We start from the raw sequence: 21,836 nt of genomic DNA, 5'->3' as shown, positions 1-21,836 counted from the left end.
GCCTGGTGGCGCGCGTGCCGCCAAGCGTGGTTGTGGCATGGTGACCTTTTCACTGGCTTGCCCTTTAGGGACCAGCCGCTGCAGTACAGGCACCCTTCGCGCCTCCTGCCGGCGGGTGCGTTCCTCCAACACATCCCTCAAGTCTTTCGAACGGTCGGAGCTAGAATATCTCAATGTCGTCGTCGGGCGTGAAGGGTGGTACCTGCTGTCCTGCGTGCGAGATATCGTCGCCGTCGCGACGTAGTCTCCAGCTCTAAAGCTTCTCGTGACGGAGAGTAAATGGGTGCGACGTCTATTAAGATTGCCGGAACGGCGGGAATGGGCGTGCTCACTGTGATTTCCCACTCCAGCGATGTCCTTTCCTTTCATCTGGCGTTTCATGGCCTCCATCTCCGTTGCCATTTTCTTGATGATGGTATCTTGGTCTCTCAGCTTGTTTTCCAAGTGTTGAGTGTGTGAATCTCACCGTCGGCGACGCTCTTTTGGAATGATAGAGCGCCCAAAACTCCTTGCACGCTTGTCTCGGGCATCCTTGGAAAGTCCTTATGTGGAGGTCTCCAAATCAGCCATCGTCGGAATGGCGGACAGGCCATCTCTGCACCGAACGGACTATGGCGTGATGCCGTCGATGGCGAATAATAGAATGTCGTCGTGGTTCGCCATAAAAGATGACCGGAGAAGCTTGGAGGACAAGGTTTTGTCTGTCAAATTCCCACAGACGACGCCAATTGTACGGGGAGTACTAGATATTTGATACCGCCCGTACTCCTCGTGTCCAAGCTCCGCCTCGATCCGGTTAACCTGCGAACACAACAACGGTGAGCTACCCGGCGGTATGTTGCCAAAAAACCCCTCCGACGATCAAGTTAGCACACACTCAGAGAGAGAGAGAGAGAGAGAGAGAAAGAGAAAAGCAGACTGAATGCTAGAGTTTCTCTCACCAATTGATGATCCATCCAAGCATGGGGGACGTAGTCATGTTTATATACTTTCTGCGCTCACCTCTGCATCCATTCACCCGATGACATGTAGACCTGCTCTCCTATCACGTTCCCCCACGTGTCAGCGCAAATTCAGCTAAACACCACCTAATCAAACCACCAAACGGCGTGGGCGCGAACAGGCTGCCCGGTGGCACTAACCCTGCCTCTTGCGACCGCACTACTTTACGAGACAAACGATGCCCCTCGCCGAGCTCTATTACGACCGAGCTCAGTAGCCCTCCGCTATGGCCGAGCTCGTGCTCGGTTGAGCGAATCCGCGGAGAACTTTACTCGTCGTGCTAAACAAGCGACCAATGGAAACCGGGCTAGCAGAGTATCATCTCGGCCAGATCGGGTTTAGACTTCATCTGAGCAAACCTCCTCGAGAACGGTCCAACCTAGCTTGACCAACACACGCCTGGTCCGATCCCTGCCTGGCTACAACCACGACCCAAAACCATATTATAAAATCTCCCTCTCAAAGGCTTACCTTTTACGTTACCCACGTGATAATATCATATGAGTCATGAGTGAGGAAAAAGATGAAAAATATCATATGAATCATGAGTGGTACTTTTTACAACTAAAAAGATGAAAAATATCACAAACTCTCAATGCAGGTCGATGATTGATACAGTTTTCTTTTCTCTATTTCTGTCCTATCTTAGCTACTGTCATAGAAGAGTCAATTCAAAGCAAAATACATTTAAAAAAAAGAAAACTAAATTACAGGAGACCAAAAAAAGAAAAAAAAAAAAAAAAACAAAACAAAAAGAGTCACATCTATACTCAGTATGATCTTAAGAGCAACTTGAATGGTATTAATTGCCACTTGTTATGTAGGATTATTCTAACAAAATGGTCTATTTAGTTGAAGCTTTATTTTTTGCAATCCAGTCTGTAAAGTTAAAAATAAAATTAAAAAAACAAATAAATAAAACCATGCACATTGAAAGCTTCAGCAAATATGATTAGAAATCAACCTACCCTCTTTTTTTCCACACTATTAAATTAAGAGAAAAGTTAGGAATCATGAAATTTTTTTCATGAAAATGATCATGAAAGAATTATGATCATTGGATTACCTTGATTAGTGTGTGGTGCTTCATTCTAAGTGTAATCCAAAGATCACAAACCTTTCATGATTATTTTCATGAAAGGTTTTTCATGATACCTAGCATGACTGTTAAATTAATCTACGTAATTAGATTCTTTCTTGTGATGTGTGGATATGACAATTCAAAATAATGAACCGTATGACAGCTCTTTTATGGAAAATTCCGAGGCCTCAGCTTACCTTTAAAATCCAGAGATGTGTTTCCTAGCGTTTCAAACCACATAACCCAAGTTTCTTCTCTCTCTGAAAGGCAATGGCTAACACAAAGCTTCTCATACCTTTCTTTCTTCACTTGATGCTTGCTTTTTCTGTCTTAGATGCTAATGCACAAGGCTTGAAACTTGGCTTCTACAAAACATCATGCCCCTCGGCTGAGCATATTGTCAAAGAGATAACAAAAAAATTTATTTCTCGGGCACCAACTCTTGCAGCTCCTTTGTTGAGAATGCATTTCCATGATTGTTTTGTTAGGGCATGTACTTCATGCCTCTTCTTTCTTTCTTTTTTTTTCCTTTTTGTTTTTCTCCACAATGAACTTGTCTCTATTCCATGTATTTTTCTGTGCACGTGACAAAACAGTTTCTTCTCTCTTTTTCCTTTATCCATTCATGTTGGGGCTGTTTGGTGCAGCTTATGGAGCTGTTTATATCCTTTTTTTATTTTATAAATCTGTATTAGAATATTTAGTACAGTTTCTATTTACCACTTATGAGGTAGAAGGAGAGGTGTTTGTAACTTCTACTAAAAGTTTCATGACTAAAATTATTATGAAATCTATGGTTTTGATAGAATGGCAATTTCATTCCTTCTTATGTCATAATTGCAATATCCATCTATGTTTTAATTTAAGCAATATTTACCAGTTCAATTATAAACGATTTTAAAAAAAAAATTACATGCATGAATTTAGACAAGTTTTGATATGTTTTATCATTATTTACATTCTAGCATAATAGAATATCCTCCACCAACTTAGCAATCTTCATGAGTAATGCTGCTACTAAAAGGTCGTATGGTTTAATATAGTCAAGGATGGACAAAACATAACAATTATTATCCAGTTATAAATGCAATTTTGTTGATGGACAATTTAAGGATCTTGGATATAACAATTACTTCTATTTTGTAGGGATGTGAGGGTTCTGTGTTGTTGAACTCTACCAAGAAAAACCAAGCTGAGAAAGATGCATTCCCCAACCTAAGCCTAAGAGGATTCCAAGTTATCGATGCTGTGAAAACTGCACTAGAGAAGAAGTGTCCTGGAATCGTTTCCTGTGCAGATATTTTAGCGCTTGTAGCTCAAGATGCAGTTTCTGTGGTAACAAAATGTCCTTTCTTAAACTACTAACAATGAATCTAGTCCTCAAAATGTTTTTTTTCTCCTTGTCACAGTCACACAAATTGATTTTCAGTTAATTTTTAATAAAGAAAATTGGTTCGTGTGGTCATAAGTGATAAGACATGAGGACAAACAATTTTTTGGGGACGTAAAGCATTTGAATCAACTGCCAAATGGTTCACTACTACATGAATTTATTTCATTTTTTTCTGCAGATCAATGGACCCTCTTGGTTAGTCCCCACAGGACGAAGAGATGGAAGAATATCAATTGCTACAGACGCCTTAAATAATCTACCATCTCCTGCTTTTAACATTACTCAACTAAAACAATCATTCGCCTCAAAGGGTTTAAGTGTTAAAGACCTTGCAGTTTTATCAGGTATTTTTAGAACTTGATCCACACAAGAACAACTCTTTTATGTGCACAAATTTCGATCACAATCCGCTTTCATGATCAGATTATGTGCACTGAGAAATTTTTCGATAGGAAAATGTTACATATAGTGAATAAAACTGAATTCCAAACGTGGATCAAATTTGATATGAATGTGTGGCTCACCCTATATAAAGTTTAAATCTGCACCAGAAATTCAAATTTTGTGCACTTTATTAGATAATTTTTTTTTTTTTTTTTTTTTTTTTTTTGAGTTCATAGAATTTCTTATGCTAGAAGAAAATACAATTGTGATGATGACTTCTAGTATCAAACATTAATAAAAGAAAAGAAGAAGAAGCTGCTAACAGTTTTTTTTTTTTTGATCGGCAGAAGCTGCTAACAGTTAACATTGAGTGACGAAATGAAATAGCAAATTTTGTAAGAATCACCCCAAAATCTAAACTTATTCACTTTTGTTTCTCTCACAGGAGGGCACACCATAGGAATTTCTCACTGTCCTAGCTTTGTAAATCGCTTATACAATTTCACTGGCAAAGGCGACACGGACCCAACAATGGACCAGAACTACATAGCTCATTTGAAGAGTAAATGCAAACCAACAGATACAACTACATTTGTTAATCTCTCCCCGAGAAGTACGCACAAATTTGAGCCAAATTACTACACTCTTGTGGGTAAAAGAAGAGGACTATTCCAATCCGACGCAGCTCTTCTCACTGACAGCACTACAAAAGCTTATATCCAACTTCAGGCAGCCTCAAAGGGATCTACTTTCATGAAAGACTTTGGAGAGTCTATGGTGAAGATGGGTCAGATTGGTGTCCTTACTGGCAAATCAGGTGAAATCAGGAAACAATGTAATCGCATCAACTAATAGCTAAGTTTTCTATTTTTCTTTTTTCATTTTTAGTATTTTTGTCCAAATGGTGATAAACTCTGCAGCAGATTTGTATTTGTATTTGTTTTGTGTGAATGTATATGTTGGTTTTGCAAAATTTGTGGCATTACCATGAGTGTGAGTGTTCTATATCTAGTTCCCTGATCGGTTTCTGTATATTGTATTGATCTGCACGGATCTTACCTTCAATAAAGATGATTTTTTTTTTTTTTTTTTACCATGCATTTATCATCACAAGATCTTATTAATTTTCACCTACAAAAATAAATACATAAATTATGTAATTGTTAGTGGTGAATAAATTAATAGATACCTTGTTGGATCCCAATCTGGAAGAAAGACCATCCTCAATAAAGGCTTAGAGTGAAAAACTCAGGTTGTTCTAAGAAAAATTTAGCCATAAATTAAATATAGTTGAAAGGATATAAAAAATCCAACATTGGCATCAAAACTTGTCCAACGTTCTAACAGATGCAGGGTGCGACAGCATCAGCATCGTCACCGTTTCACTCCTTGTTCAAATATGAACAATTCGAATCATTAAAATAGGCTCAGGACACACCCAATGAAGCATAATTGCATGCATTTTGTTTCATTTCAAATTTTTTTTTTTTTTTTTTTTAACAAGCAATGAAACGGTGGCATTGACAGCACACACCCCACACCCCGTTCTAACGAAGACAAACCGTAGCTTTTTAGTTACCAGTCAATTAATTTTTACAGCATGTTTAAGACAACACAATAATTTTTTTCCTTTTTATAGTCGATGATATTCAAATTCTAACGCCTGCTCCCCATAACAATAAATCTTATGTTTGCACTAGTCTCAAGTGGATAAAATTGTGTCATTCTCAAGGGAAATGATTGTCTAGATGATCATAGCAAATACATCAACTGAATTTACTGTAAATCAAAACAAAAAACACAGAATATGCAGCGGATTAAAATGATCAGATCATACCTTCTTGATGATAGAACCTTCTTGCATAAATCACGTGCTTCCAGAAAACTTCTTGATGAACCAACCCAGCAGTGGAGTGATATCACAGATTGAATATCACCCACACTAACCACAGTGTCAAAGACTTGATCGTTGTGTTTTTGGGAGAGAGTCAGTGTATGGGTTGAAACAGACTCAACGTTGTTTTTCTCTTAGATTACCCATAACCATATAACAAATATTTAATATATTATAATATCTATCCATATCAGTTAAGATACAGATAATATCTAATATATATTATATCTATCTATATCAGTTCAAACTGATAACGTCTGTTTCAAGAGTGGTTATCCTAAATAGGTTTGATTTCAAAATCAAAACCTATTTGGATAAGGATTCAAAATCAAATTTAATGGTCATGCCACATGGGCGCCCATTACTAACATCTCCCACTCGCACATGAGTTGGCATGACACTGCCACATCTCTATCTCAATCTCCCCAAAAACGAACAATCTCATACTAGCCAATGCACCGTGCGACCGCTGAGAACACCTGCATGTGGGAGCTCTATACTAGAAACTCAAAATGAGCCAGCATAGAGACATCAACCCAAAAAAGAAAAGAAATAGTGTCTCATATACCCCAGACCCATCTAATTACACCGGTCCAAAAAACATCTCTAATCCCTCAAAAAGAGCATGTTTGACCCTCTCAATTCTTGCAATATATTCACACTCAATTCGTCTCTCATACAGAGCGATATGAGTTGCCGGCAGTGAATATACAACAGTGGTGTAATACTAGATGATCTTCCCTTTGCACTCATGCCATTTAGTTTAGAATTGACCGCTTTCCCAGTGATGTCCCTTAAGGCCGAATCATGCATGACCGCAGGCAACATACCAAAGTAGCAGAACATCAACCCCTTACCTTATGACATAGTCAAAAGTCACAAAAGGGTACATAAATGAAAGTCATATCAATAATGACACGTAAGACTCACACGGTGAGGAAGCAGGGATCCATTCTCTCACCTCATTACTCGGTCGCCAAGCACATATAGTATGAATACATGCTACGGTGGAGTAACTCTTCCATAAAGAGTGACGTCATACTCGATACACCGTACAGATATTAGTCTAGTCGCTTTCTAGCGTCTAACCCGAATTCTCTATTTGCTCGCCTTCTAGGCGCCAAATGAGATCTCGCATCTGGCTAATCATAACAGGCACAACATGGAAAGTGGGTACTAACATCCATGTTTGGTCCTTAACACGACCTCATCTTGGTTATAACCAAGGCGACATACATAGTGGATGATTTAAGCCTCTCTTGGCTCCAAATAAAAATAAACCACCAGTCTCATCCTTGCTCGCTCCCAAGCGCCAAGGGCGATTGCTCGTGTGAGTGAGCCAATCTTGCCTGCTGACATCATCATTTGCTAATCATTATGACACAAACCATAATAGTGTCAACATCCCATCATCTCAAAATAAGTGATCGATTTTAAAAAAAAATTGACCACAGCTTGCGCAATTATGGATTTCAAACATAAGCCTTATCAGCACCTCTTGCGATAAGTATACACAACGGAATCCACCATGTGCGCCTCACATGAAATGATTTAAGATCACTACCTCTTGCGCAATAACCTCTCTAAAGATATTTTTGGTGACCAATTTGCGTTTATTCTTAATGCGCCCAACTAGCGCAGATGCGCCCAACTAGCGCATTGAATTTTACAAGGAGCAAATTAAAATGCTTCTAATATAGCATTTTATCCACAGTCTAATGAGCAAGGTCAATGTCTAAACAACTCAGTTGACCATTTACCAAAGATAACACTTATCATGCCGAATACGCCCACATAGCGTACTTTAGGCTCCCATTACAAAGAAAATCAAGGAATATAGGTCCTCCCAAAGACAATCCGAGGATTCACTCAATAGCTAAGGCTCTGGCTTTTACCGATAGGTAAGTCAATGGATTTGCAATTTTGCATCTAGAATCATTCTAGGATATTCTCTATGTAAGTCATCGAAGACAAACCGAGAATTTTCCTAAAACAATCCCTAAGGATCGTACATCCGAGCATATAAATTACATCACCCATGTCCATCATATCTAAAATAGAGGACTGCCCACCCTAGATGGCGACTACCTTATAAATTCCTGGCTCATAATGACTAAGTAAGAAAAAACTTCTTTTGGACCATTGATCATGCCTCAGTGGTCTTCATCGATCATCGTTGCCCTATCATGGCTTGACGAAATCTAAGAACCACTGTTTGGATAACTGTTTTAGGCTGTAAAAGATTTATTGGAACCAGCAACCTTTTTGCGCTCCTAACTTTTCACCATAAAAGCAGAAGGTAAATTCTTACGGATCTACTTATCCAATTCTCTAATGAAAAAACGGGTCACAATGTCCACAAATCAATGTTCCGAACTTATGTCAATCATAGCCTAAGTCAAAATAACCTCACTCCCCAGGAGGAAGTCTTCTCATGGTCAACACTTTCCTCAATGATGCGACCATTCGGTATCTAGCGAGCCTTATGCCTCAACAATGACTATCCAAATTACGCATAACTTTATAACAGTTTTGCGTCATAATGGAAAGTCAACCAAATTATAAAAATGGTTAATCCTCAAAGACTTTGTCTTAAACTGCGCAACATTGATCCACTTTCTAAAAACAGGGGACTAGAGCCTTTGGCATTATCCTAGGCTCTTTATCATCTTGCGGAGCAATCATGAATGTTTCCCTCTCAATCACCCAGTGATGACGTGGAAAATTTTCACATTTGCTACCACGCAACTAAGAATGTAGAGTATTCTGCTCTAATGGAGTAATCCATTAGTAGACACATCGCTCCCACTGTCCCTAGGATATTGGAAATTTCTTTCCATTCTCAACTAGGCTACATAGAGCGCTATGCTTGGAATTCTCCATCTTATAGAGTTCCGAAAACTCTATTCACGTCACCTTTACTAATAAAACTTTATGTGACTTAGTTACACTACCACAAAGCTGCTTACCTATATGCACATGACCCGGAGGGTTTGCATGACCGCATACAATAATGCGCCACACGACCCTTTGTGTTTACAAGACAGCATACAATAATGCGCTATAGAACCCTAGGTCTTAACTTCGCAATCTTATGAGAAGTAGAATAAAGATAAGCTGCTTAATGGATCGCCCATAGATGGCTCTCTGCTAACCCATTACTCAAAAATGGAGTGTAAAATCTGATATGGAGGGCACTTAGTTAGGGATATAGGCAACAAACTAGTGCAATTCCCAATTGGGAAACATTTTGCGCCATTATCTACCTAACATTAACAATATTTAATTCCTTATCTCTACTACACCAGTGTGTTGTTGAGTACTAGGAATAATCAATGTTCTAAGCATCCATCTCTCTTCACAGAGTTTTTCTGAAAAAATAACTCAAATAGATACTCGCCACCTTGGTCAAAACTAAAAGCACAAAAAACTCTTATCTAATTGATCTCGACCTCATATGTGCAATGTCAAAAATCATCTCAAAACTTTTGACTTATGGGAGATCAAATAGTCTTGACTCAGATGCGTATCGTAATCTATAAATGTGTCGAGATTGAGGCTTAGCTATTGTACCCTCACACATATCTAGTCACAAAATATCATAGTGGACTAAATGCGCCAAAACAAATGACCTTCTGCGGCTTTCCTACTTACTTGTGCGCACCCATTGCGAACAAAGTTACACATTCACATGAGAGCAGGATGTCATAAGCGAGTGGGCCCGAGAAGGCCTACTCAAACCATCGTGTCATCATCTCATTAATGTGATTAAGTATAATAAGCCACTGGTTCATGACCAATGTCATAAACTAATTCCAATCATCTTAATGTGTGAGTTCTCGAAGACAAGTTTTAAAGGTTTAGGCCCAACTAGGTAATGACTCACGACTAAGTCATATTCACTAGATCATAAAAAGGATGTCATGGAGATATCAACTGCGCCTAAGTCGCAAATTTAACTAGTAAGTGCTAATCCCCTGCACCTTCAAGTCAATTTTATTCTCCATACACTTTAATACATCTAGTTGAAAGATGACGATACTCCTGTTGCCATCTCTATTTCTCGCTTCATAGTTACTTGCAATTAATTCTACTATCCACAAGAAGGAGAGAATAAGCTATCAACTATGATAGCTCCTGAAGTAACTTAAGCGCGAATTAGGCTAAAGAGTCTAATTCAACACAATGCTCTTACAAGCGATGCGTTAAATTCTTAGAGTCATAACAACCTTGTCTGCCTTAACCTTTTCATTACTATGCTGCAACGTTTGCGCTTAGTGGTAAATGTTATTCAAAACGTTAGCCTAGTAAAGGAATCACACAAAGAAGCACCTCATCCATGTTTCACACTCAAGTGTGGAAACAGTAAGTGTCCACACTTAGACAAGTTGGCAATGCTAATAGATTTTGCAGCCACTAAGCGCTAATCTTTTCACTCAGTGTTAATAGATTTTGCAGCTTCTAAGCGCTAATCTTTTAACTTCACGTGATATTTCAACGCACACTATTATAGTGCATGAAATTTCGCTCAATCCACTCCCAATAATTGGGTAGAGAGCAAAACACTGCTCGTACTGGCTACTCGTCTTACACTTAATGACTAATTTATTTAAGCTCGCATTTCTTGGATGACGTGACTCTTGAATGTTACTTCATCCAATGATGTAACATTATTTACAAGTCAAATTACAAAGTCAATCCGCGCAGCTCATTAGTCAAGATCATATACAGATCTATTGAGGGCTTACTAATTTCATAACTCCAAAACTCGCCAACCAAAACTATGTAGCGTGCCGCTAACTATAGCGCACACATTAGTTTTTATTGTGCCAAACAAGGCAACAAAAACACGGCGACTTTGAGTCATGTTTCCTTACTTTGGCTCAATTAAGGTTTGACCTAAAGTCTCCAAGACTTTTTCTCATCTAAAGAATGGGATTAGTTTGTTCACATTTGAACATCTCTACTAAGTCTAGGTCAACCAAATTAACTTCCATAAGCTAAATCAATTTAGAGAGAAATTCGCATTGGGATTAATTTGATTAGCATAATATAATTTTGCCGCAAAAATCTAAATTAAATAGTGACAATATTACACAAGTCGCAAGATCGAAAATTCGCTATGCTCGTAATCATCTCTTGCGCCACAAGTGACAATTATCCAAAATTTAGTTTAATTTATGCGCAAAATATTGGTTTTCGGGAGTTAATCTACAAAGATTTCTCTCAACCGAATAACCTCCCACTGACTATGGCATATACAAAGCATGATAAATTCCATACAATAGCATTTTAATGTAAATCTACAAATAACTCATGCTATATTTATTTAATAATGGAATTCTAATAAATAAATAAATAATCATGCTCTTCTAATTACAACATATTACAAACCCAAAAAAAAAATATGCTGTATTCAATATTTAAATTATGCCATAACAGAAAGTACATCATCCTGAAATTTTCTGGAATTTTCTGGTATTTTCTGGAATTTTAAATAACTAATTAAACACACATAAAATTAGAAATAAAAAATCCAGAAACTAGTAAACAGAAACAATATTCAGATTATGCCATAATTAAAATGTACATTGTTCTGAAATATTCTGAAATTTTTCTGAAATATTCTGGAATTTTAAATGACTAATAAATACACATAAAATTAGAAATAAAAAATCCAGAAACTGATAAAATGAGACAATATTACCAGTAGATATTAAAACATTTCAGAAGTCCACAATAAAAATTTCAACCCCAGAAAATTAATCATGCAACACCAGATGCATTTTAAAGCAAAAAAAATGCATTATTAACACAGGAAAAATATTACATATTTTTGTAAAATTTTCAAAATTTTACATAATATAGAAAAATTAATTCTGAGTCTAAGGGTACCAACTATGCTTAAAACAAAGCTATAACGAATAAATTATGGCCAATTAACGCAATTCAGAATTAAAAAACAAACAAACAGAGCCTTAGAGCCAAGCCAGCGCGGAAAAACGGCTCGGCTCGGCTCGGCGCCGCTCAGCGCAAGCCGGCTCAAGGATCGGCTCGGCGCGCGGCTCAGCCTCGGCTCGGCGCGCGGCTCAGCCTCGGCTCGGCGCGCGGCTCCAGCACGCGGCGCGCGTGCGGGCGCGGACGGCGCGCGTGCGTGGACAGCACCGCCGACGCGCGCGTGATAGCGCGTGCAGGCGCGTCAGCATGGCATCCGGCGCGTGTAGGCGCGTGGAAGCGCGTGGGCGCGCGTGTCTTCGGCGTGGTGGCGCGTGAAAGCCACGCGCCGCCTTCCAGTGTGCTGACTGTTCCGATTTTTGTACTGCCGGACTCCTTTTTCCAAAATAAAATCATTTATGCTCTTAAAAATGACATTAATGATCATAAAAATAAAATATTTTGGATCTCCACATCTTTTATAAATATACACATGATAAAAGAAAGCACGAAAATATCCATTATTGGCTCTGATACCAATGTAAATCAAAACAAAAAACACAGAATATGCAGCGGATTAAAATGATCAGATCATACCTTCTTGATGATAGAACCTTCTTGGATAAATCACGTGCTTCCAGGAAACTTCTTGATGAACCAACCCAGCAGTGGAGTGATATCACAGATTGAATATCACCCACACTAACCACAGTGTCAAAGACTTGATCGTTGTGTTTTTGGGAGAGAGTCAGTGTATGGGTTGAAACAGACTCAACGTTGTTTTTCTCTTAGATTACCCATAACCATATAACAAATATTTAATATATTATAATATCTATCCATATCAGTTAAGATACAGATAATATCTAATATATATTATATCTATCTATATCAGTTCAAACTGATAACGTCTGTTTCAAGAGTGGTTATCCTAAATAGGTTTGATTTCAAAATCAAAACCTATTTGGATAAGGATTCAAAATCAAATTTAATGGTCATGCCACATGGGCGCCCATTACTAACATTTACAACCCAGGAAGATTGGGAAAAAAAGATTAAAAAAAATCTTAGGGACCCAATGGATTGGGGATGTGTGTAAGCGACACAAATGACTAACAATAACACTACCCTACCCTATCTATGTCGGAATCGAAGTCAATCGTAATTCTTAATTTTGAAATTTGATTTGGAAATTATTTGATTTTGTGACTACACCCAATGGAATGAGTTGCCCTACATATCCATGTCAAACAGTCTAAATGAAATCGGACTAACCAAAATCAAGTCAGTCATAGTTGTTATTTTGACACTTGATTTGTGTTTTGGTTTGAATTTATTTAGACAAAGTAAATTGTCAAAACAATTGTATTCAATTTAATTCATATTTCAAAAAAATAAAATAAAATTAGACAACTAGATGGATCCTTTTAAAATAATTTTGTAAACTCATGTCTCTCCAAATTACTTAGATAAAATCACTTATCAAGAGAAAATCTCAAAGAATAGATGCTAATGAAATATTCCGAAAGCTCATGAAAGAATTGAGAGAAGAGAATCACTACAAGAAAAACAGAGTATAGCGACGTTTTTTCTACAGCGTTTTTCAAAAACGTTGTAGAAATCTGCCTCGATTTTTCAAATTCCAAAAAAAGTAAACTAAACCATCTTGTTTGTGGGCCAGTTGTAAGAAAAAAGTGAGTTAACACTGTGCCGTTAAAATAAGATGAGAAAAATTAGGGATCATGAAAATTTTGTTACGAAAATAATCATGAAAAATTTATGATCTTTGGATTATCTTGATTAGTGTGTGGTGCTTTATTCTAAGTGTAATTCAAAGGTCACAAAACTTTTATGATTATTTTCATGACAAAATTTTTATGATACCTACCATTGCTGAAATAAGATTATTAAATTATTTGTTATTTCTTTTAAAAATAAAAACAAAAAATTTTCTACTCTGATCAAACAGATGCGTGGCTTCAGGAAGAGAGAGAAATCGAGTCTTGGATCTTTAAGAAATCAGACCTTCGATCTCCATCATTTCTTCGGTTGTTTGATCTGAAAAATCTTGTTCTGCTCTTGATTTGAGCGTATATCTTCCAGATTGTTCGAATCCCTATGATCTAAATGGATCTAGGGCTTAAGTTAGCGTTTTCAGGAGCGTATATCTTCCAGATAGTTCGAATCCATATGATCTAAATCGGTCTAGGGCTCAAGGTTAGGGTTTTCTGATATGGATTTGCTACATTGAGTAGGGCTCAAGCAATTGGCGTTGGATGTGGATCGTTGGAAACAGTGAGTAGAAGCTCAATGATGAAGAGATATAGATCATAGTTATTCTTGTGGTTGATTTTCACTTGACTTAGTTCTGATTTCTAACAAGTAATCTTTGCTCAAAATCATGACTCCCTTCAACTTCGTTTTGCAGGTGATCTTCTAATGGAGTTGGGTGCTGGGGTAGAGTTGGCAACTACAGCTGTGCCACACCTTTTTTGGTCTTTAGCTTGTGCTACCAATGTGGCCAAGGTTCAACCCTTCTCTGTCTCTCATTTTCTTCCCATTTTATAAATTCCGGGTAATCTATGTAATGAATTAGCTTTATTGCTTTACTTTCATATTGTTTCACTTGCAGAATGTTGGTGCTGTCACATCAACCTCAACTCGCACTCCAATATACAAAGCCTTTGCCAAAGGTGAAAACATTGGGGATGTTACTGCGAAGGGAGAATGTGTTGGCAATGTTGTCGATTTGGTATGCTTCTCCAACTTCCATTACAATTTCCAGAAGATTGTGTTTGTACCGGGCCAATTGAGAACATATTTTGATGGCTGCTATAGTGACTGTTGCCACATAGTTAAATTGATCTGCATATTTTGTACTTTGTTTCCAGCCCTAATATTATTTGGTGAACAGAGAGGCATTACCTGAAGGAGATGGGTTTCATTACTCTGTATAGTTAATCCCATTAATGTCCCCTTGGCATTTTACTAGACCTTTTTTTAGTGACACAAGCAAATTAGAGTAAGGCATTACACTGTATTTTATATATATATATATATATATATATAACTAAGTGGAACATATGATATATGTAAAGACATCATGTTACGAGAAACACTTGCACTCGACTCGACTGCAATAGACAAAAGTTGTTCTTTTGCTATCCAACAAAAATGGCAATTAGATATTGGTCGGTACTAGTAGTCTTGGAAGTTGACCTTCTCATTATTATGATTTAGCTGATACTATAAATTGACCTTTTTGCAACTTCTCATTTTGAAAGATTGAAACTAAAAAAAAAAAATGTTTGGTAGTTTTCCTATAATTTGATGGATGCTACAGATTGAAACTTCTCATTTTTTATTTTTGTTGTACTCAGTTACAGTTTATCTTGCATTTAGGCACATAGTTTTGTGACTCGTGATTATTTGGAGTAAAGTCTGCAAGTTGCTTTATAAGGACATGTGCTAAGACTGATTGTGGCTTTATGCTTCTTGATTGTCACTATGAATCTCTTAATTTTCTATTGTCAATAGTGTGCAGTTTATAACCTTTAAAACGGCTTCATTTGGAATTGTAAATGAAGGGAAACAAATTGGAGTCTATCTAGTCTTATTTTAAATTAAAAATATAAAAAGGTATTCAAATTGATGTGTCAGTATGATCAACGGCGTCTTTTATAATCTGGAATTAAATTCTTAATTTTCACCTGCTTGGTTGGGTTCTGTAATACAAGTGCTTGATGTCGACTATGCGTTTCCCAGTCAAACTTCTGGGACTAGTTAATTTGAGCTTTTTAGAATTGTTCCCTTAGAAGATGAATTTAAGATCCTACATATTGTTGTAACTCTTCATAAATTAATTTCTCTCTCTCTCTCTCTCTCTCTCTCTCTCTCTCTCTCTCTCTCTCTTACATGTGTGTGCAGGTCGTGGTGTGGCAATGAAGGGAGACATCCTGGAAGATCCAACAAAGGAGCCAAACAAGGATATGTACATGATGACTATTGAGCCAGAAGATGCACCCAACCAACCTGAGTAAGTTTGCTTGTTTGATGTGCATTTCAATTCCTTTAATTTAGTCAAATCTTGATTTATGCATTTACTTCTTCCCCTCCCCCCATGTAGATATGTACAAATTGGGATGGTTTCCGGGCTTCCTATTTCAGTCAGTGGAAAGGAATTCTCCCCTGCATCTCTGCTTTCTGAGCTGAATGAAATTGGTGGGCATATTATTTGAGAACTGGGCAATGCAAGTTTGGGAGCACTTGTAAATTCCACCATCCTCCACGATCTAATATGATGGCCTGATTTTAAGGTTTACTTACAGTGGTTAATGAAATAGTGTTACATTATGTGTAGGAAAAGAAATAGTGTTACATTGGAGGTACCCATGTTTCAAGGTTGAAATAGTGTTACATTAATGAAATAGTGTTCTATTTCAAGGTTTGTTCGAAGGTGCATCTTAGATGAACCCTATAGGTACCCCTGTTTCTCTTATTGACCACATTGGAGGTATTCCTATTTCTTTTATCTCTTCTAACATGGATGAACCTTTATGGCCCAATGGCTTGTATATGCACCTTAAAGAATATTTTTATTTTTATTTTTTGGCTTCTTCTTTCCATTATTATTATTATTATTATTATTATTATTATTATTATTATTATTATTATTATTATTATTCTTTTCAAAAATCTGACTATGACAAGTTTTATTGATTGCATGGTGGATCCAAGAACATGCATAAATGTCACCCCATGTATTGTACAATTGGGGGTAAGTTCTTGCTCCTTTTGCAAATTTGTATAAAATTTCTCTCTCTCTCTCACGCACGCGCACGCGCGCACAAATTTTGTTATATGCCATTCAGATTTTTAATTGGCCAATTATTGTGTAGATAATCTTCAAGGAATCCTTGAGAGAATCGAATTTGTGGAGGGTGTTCTAAATAGAAACCTCAAGTGGTGAAACTGGATGTGAGAGAGAGAGAGAGAGAGAGAGAGAGAGAGAGAGAGATGAATTCAAAATTTCTAAACCATTATATTGTGCTTTTCAATATTTTGATGTCATGCTGATAAGTGTATATACTCTGTTCATTTGAGATATAAAATTAGTAGCACAAATTGATTACTTTTTATTTATTGATTTTATCTAAATAGATAGTTAGAGATTGTTTACATGTTTTATCCTGTACTTCAAGCTTTGTATTCATATTGTACGTACTGCTTTTGCTTCCCAGAAAACCATTTCAAAGTAAGTCCTGGGTCATCAAATGCATCTGGTTCTAGCTCATCAAAAGAGCAGCATAATCAACAATATCCAGGTTTTTCCTTTTATATACACATTTTACAAAATTTTGTTACTGAACTCAAAATTTATCTATTGCCAATCCTCATATATATCCCTCTCCTGGGCGGACCTGGTTTCTTGTGTCAGCAATGCCTTTTAACCTTTAAACTAATGCTTGTTTTTTTTTTTTGCAGTACCAGAGGTCAAACGCAGAAAGCGACATCGGAGAAAGCATTTTGAGAACCAAGAACCATGTTTGATGAGAGGTGTCTAATTTAAGAATATGAAATGGCAGGCAGCCATAAAAGTTGACAAGAAACAAATTCACTTGGGGACTGCTCGATCTCAAGAAGCTGCAGCTCGTTTGTATGACAGGTATTAAAATGGTTTAGCTGTACGTACACATAGAAGTTCTTAATTGTGAACTTTGTTCATAATACTATGTTTTGTTGCCATTTCCATTTGAATTATTATTTGTGAACTTTGATCATAATACCATGTTTTGCAAGATCAGGTACTATATTGTGTTTTTTTTTTTTTTGGTCTTTTCAAAATAGGATTTTAGTATTCTACACATTCTTTGTTACTAGAGATGGGGTCCTTTCATCGTGTAGAATACACTTGGAATAAGAAAGCGACATTCCATATCTGTTATAAATAATAATGTGGAATGATAGGAGTAATTGGAAAGCAATGAATTCAAAATGCAAGAGTGAACTAATTGATGACTGATGAAACACACTGTCAGTAAAAATGAACCACTTGGCTGGCAATAGATTTTTGTTTGAAGTAATCATGCAACGGTGCATAATTTGTTGTATCTTGCTTTGGTTGAGTTCTTTTTCTGGTTTCTACTTTTATTCCTGTGGATGGTAGAGGGTCAGTAGAATCAAATGTATATAGATGAACACAAATATATACATTTGAGTTTGGATAATTAAAAGCATAATGTGTGGTTATAGCAAAGGATACCAGAATTTTAAGATTCTCATATATATTCACTTTGTTTCCTTGTTCTGATGTGTCGAGTAATTAAATCCAAATTTAGGCCTGTAATTGGCAAATATTTTATTTGGATAATTTGTTTTTCCAAGTTGTTAATGGTATTCTGAATTGATATTCCATCTTTCATAAAGCTGATAGCAGGTTAAAACAGCTTCTGCCTCTTTATCCTTTTTGTCTTGCTCACCCCCAATTGCTTTCTTTGAATTTGCTCGAACTTTTCTTTAAAATCTTTAATTTGAAATAAGAGAGATAAAATCTAAATACTTTAAATGCTGCAATTTAAGCAATGAGGGACTAATCTTACCTCTGTGGTTGTTGCAATGGACTCCTCTCCATTTGCAACGGACTCCTCTCCATTTGCAACAATCTTGCTGATCTTCTTCATTCCCCCAAGAAGAGAGCATACCTAATAATCTATGGCAGCTTCTTTAATAATAGTAGTGAAAGCACAACCACAAACAACAATCTTATGAATGTATGCCACTTATCACTTAGGCCTCGTTTGGCAAGAGGCTATTTTAGCCAATTAGCCAAAAAGTTACTAAATTAGCCAAAAAGCCAATAACCCATACCAAAAAGTCAAAGATTCTCTTTTCTCTCTACTTTTTGCACATCTTTTCGTAATTAGCCAAAAAGTCATCCCAAACATACAAGTTTTTTTTACCTACCTTTTTAGCCAAATAGCCAAAAAGTTACTAAATTAGCCTGTTCCCAAACGAGGCCTTAGTAGTCATCCCAGCCAATGCCACATCAACAACAATTTCATACATTTTCATCCCAAGAGGTGAGCAATCATTTTATCAAAGCCTTTTTGACAACACAAGACCTTATTAATTAAAATACTTGTTCTTATTAAATGTAGGTTTACCTTTCAAAGAAAGAGAAGAAGAAGAACAAGAAGAACTAACTACATCGCTAGTTTTTAATTTCTTTTCTAAATCTATTAAGACATTATGTGATTTGGCCCTTGCTCTCAAGCCTTCATGATGATATCATGCTTTTGAAGTTTTTGTTTGGGTCGCGTTTGAAAAAATGAGCTCTCAATAAGTAGTTCCACAGAGAGATTTGTTTTTGGATATTAATTAATGACTTTGGATGGATACTTAGGTCCTTCCACTGTCATTCTCTCTCTCTCTCTCTCTCTCTCTCTCTCTCTCTCTCTCTCGTGTGTATAGTTTCTTCTATTTTTCTTTTCCAAGCATCTTGACATATTTGCATATTTATTCTCTTGATTTGGAGGAGCTTTTTGTTGGGATTGGTAAAAAAATTTCTTATCGACTTTCTTATGAAAGTATGTTTTGGGATTTTGGATGTTATTGGAATATACCACTGATGGAAAACAGCTTTTGCTTATGCTGTCGTCTTACCTTCACTTTTATTATTATATGTTCTTTTACAGTTAATATGGTGCAGAAGTGGTTTAATTGATTGCATTAGTAGGCTAAGCAAGAATCTGCTCTGCTCGTTTTGGGTGGAAAGGTAAGAAGCAATGAATACAACTCTCATTTTGGCATGTTTGTATTGTTTCTCTTTTGATTGATGAAGAATTTATTTTCCAGTTTTCTGTTTATTAATGCCAATGATGCAGAATGTAACTACCTGTTGACTTTTTTCTTTGTTTCTTTATTATCAGCTGTGGAGGAGCGCTCATAGAACTCCCAAGCAAGATATTGCCTTTGTGAAGTTGGGCCTGTTGGATGATATTTTCTTTGTGAACTCCCAAGCATTTCATCATTCTTATTGTTAAATTTTTATTTGCTTATTATTGTGCTAACCAAGATTGTAGAAAATTGATGTGGAACTTCTGTTCAAACTATATTTTTTCGCTTGTCTTGTTGAGTTTGTTATTTTGGTTTAGAATAATTATATAATGCTTGCCTAAATTTACTCAATATATTGAAATAGTAGCAAACTTTTATCCATATTATTCCTATTTTTTCTTTGTTTTTTTCAAACGCCACTATAGTAGTGTAATGGTTATATTTATAAAACAAAAAAGAGCTATCACGATGTTTTTAAAACGTCGTTAAATATGATGTGACGTTATTTTACTGTTATGCAGTACATTTAGCGACAGTTAATATGATGTCACATTATACTAATATAGCGACAATTTTAACGCGTCGTAAAGCTACACGACGGCTGCATCTGTGGTGTTGGGTACTAAACATCACAAAAAAAATTAGCGGCGTTTTTTAAAAGTCACTAAAAGTCTAATTTTTAGCAGTGAATGTGAGAATATGATACATAATTCTATAATGTACCTAAAAGGATCTAGATTTGGTTTTAGAGCATTTAAATGAAGATGGGAAGGATGAAAGCATTAGAAACTTGTAAAAGCTCCTGAAAATTTTGAGGAGGTAATAGAGTCCTCTTGTACATAATTCTAGAACAAGGTAGATATTTGTATAGAGAATTATAGAACCCTCTTGTAGGAATAAGGAAAGTTTCCATGAAAAATATTCTAGAGAAGGTCTAAGTTGCCTATAAATAGGAGAGGGGTTCATTTACTACAATTCACAATCCAAGAGTTGTACAAATTCTCTTGAGTGAATAGAAATGCATTTTCTCAAGCTCTCTTTGTATTCTTACTTTTCTTTCTTGCAAACTTGTGAGTTAAGCTGACTTAGCCTCAATTAGTGACATACTGCATGGGCCATTTAATATCATGGAAGGTAAACTATTTTCTGTGCAAGTGTTCTAGGACTCATTAATTGAGCAACTTCTAGATTGCGTCCGAATCCCTTTGAAGCCAAGCATTTCGGATTTTTAGGTTCGTGGATCTGAACCCTTTCAAGTCCGAGCTCAAATAGATTTCTAGGTTTGTGGTTCCGAACCCTTTCAAGACTAAGCAAATACCTCGAAGAATGAATCTTCTCCAAGGGTTTCATCTCTTCTGAAAGCACTAGTTAACCTCCTCGGACACTCGTATGATTTGGACTTCCTCGAATGGACTTGTTGGATTTTCTTAGAGACATATGCTTGAAATGTATCCTCCTCGGCCCAATTTGTTGATTTTCTTGTGGGCTCGTTCAATAGAATTCACTTGACCCATTTAGCAATAATTTCTCAAAGCTCACCAATTTTCGGGCTTTTCGATTAGGCTTCGATTGAGCCCAATTAATTAGTGGGCTCAAGCTAACCCTTCTTACATTTTTCCCTTTGCATATATGGGAAATTTTGAATTTCTCGGACATGCATGTTTTCACTTCTTTGGCCATGTTTCGCATCACGCCCTCGGGAATATTTTGTCTTCATGTGGCTTTGAGATAAGATTGCCAGAAACATGGAAACTTGATCCACGCGCAGATCGTAGATCGGAGCAGCATCCAAACACCGTGGCCATTTCAGACTTGAGCTTTTGACCTTATAAGGCCTATCTCTTCACCATCCAAAGGGTATAAATGAATCCTTACGGCTACGGAGGTGAGCCCAAAACGGGTTGAGGCAATCCCTTTGAAGAATGCTACTGGGCCCATAGTCGCAAACTTTATCAAAGAAAATATTATTTGCAGGTTCGGAGCACCGAACACTATCCTTTTACACAATGGCACACCTTTCATAAACCATTTTTTGTTAATTACTCACGGGTCCAGTTATAAGAATCTGTGCACTATTAATTAAATATCATAAGTGTTTGTATAGATCAAAGGACATGTTTGATTGGATGGATTACATCATGAGATTTGGATTATTAATCTGTGGGCCCAATTATCCTATGTTTGTTTTAACATTTTGGTTTAGGATTATTAATCCAATGGATAATTAATCTAACAAATTTATAGGATTATTAGTAATGGGGTAGTGTGAGATTATTAATTTAATGGATAATTTATCCTGTTAATCCAATTGG

At 36.7% G+C, this 21,836-nt stretch overlaps 2 protein-coding genes across 38 annotated transcripts in view; both read left to right on the top strand.

The window, feature by feature from the left end:
* Positions 1 to 4,951, top strand: part of LOC114299094 (peroxidase 27) — a 56,028-nt gene extending 51,077 nt beyond the window's left edge. The window contains exons 1-4 of one of the 2 annotated variants that reach the window (XM_028243776.2): positions 2,212 to 2,572; positions 3,230 to 3,418; positions 3,655 to 3,820; positions 4,306 to 4,951. In XM_028243776.2, coding sequence (XP_028099577.2) covers positions 2,354 to 2,572; positions 3,230 to 3,418; positions 3,655 to 3,820; positions 4,306 to 4,712 — 981 coding nt within the window. In that variant the 5' untranslated portion in view covers positions 2,212 to 2,353 and the 3' untranslated portion in view covers positions 4,713 to 4,951. Of the gene's footprint in view, positions 1 to 2,211; positions 2,573 to 3,229; positions 3,419 to 3,654; positions 3,821 to 4,305 lie in introns of those variants that run through there. The other variant, XM_082879248.1, reaches the window with a different exon arrangement.
* An 8,646-nt stretch (positions 4,952 to 13,597) lies between these two features.
* LOC114297628 (protein root UVB sensitive 6) lies at positions 13,598 to 19,816 on the top strand. Of its 36 annotated transcripts, none has more exons than XM_082879230.1 (11): positions 13,598 to 13,983; positions 14,117 to 14,214; positions 14,321 to 14,440; positions 15,636 to 15,724; positions 15,815 to 15,956; positions 16,049 to 16,201; positions 16,426 to 16,465; positions 16,929 to 17,012; positions 17,179 to 17,353; positions 19,383 to 19,462; positions 19,617 to 19,816. In XM_082879230.1, exons 1-5 carry the CDS (start codon positions 13,965 to 13,967, stop codon positions 15,924 to 15,926), a joined length of 438 nt encoding a protein of 145 aa, XP_082735356.1. In that variant the 5' UTR covers positions 13,598 to 13,964; the 3' UTR covers positions 15,927 to 15,956; positions 16,049 to 16,201; positions 16,426 to 16,465; positions 16,929 to 17,012; positions 17,179 to 17,353; positions 19,383 to 19,462; positions 19,617 to 19,816. The 36 variants fall into 36 exon arrangements, with proteins under 36 accessions (XP_082735356.1, XP_082735361.1, XP_082735346.1 ...); XM_082879235.1 differs by having other exon boundaries at positions 18,846 to 19,462; XM_082879220.1 differs by having other exon boundaries at positions 17,173 to 17,353.
* Positions 19,817 to 21,836: the final 2,020 nt, after the last annotated feature.

The sequence above is a fragment of the Camellia sinensis genome, chromosome 7 (assembly GCF_055761805.1).
Source record: "Camellia sinensis isolate YWXY chromosome 7, ASM5576180v1, whole genome shotgun sequence".
NCBI classification, from domain to species: Eukaryota; Viridiplantae; Streptophyta; class Magnoliopsida; order Ericales; family Theaceae; genus Camellia; species Camellia sinensis.
Note: the sequence above shows the minus strand (reverse complement) of the source record. Positions and strands in the feature narration are given on the sequence as shown.

Coding starts and splice junctions, on each gene's coding strand:
- LOC114297628 (XM_082879222.1), top strand. Junction 14,215..14,320: donor GTGCTACCAATGTGGCCAAG/GTTCAACCCTTC, acceptor TTTCACTTGCAG/AATGTTGGTGCTGTCACATC. Junction 15,725..15,814: donor GATGCACCCAACCAACCTGA/GTAAGTTTGCTT, acceptor CCCCCCATGTAG/ATATGTACAAATTGGGATGG.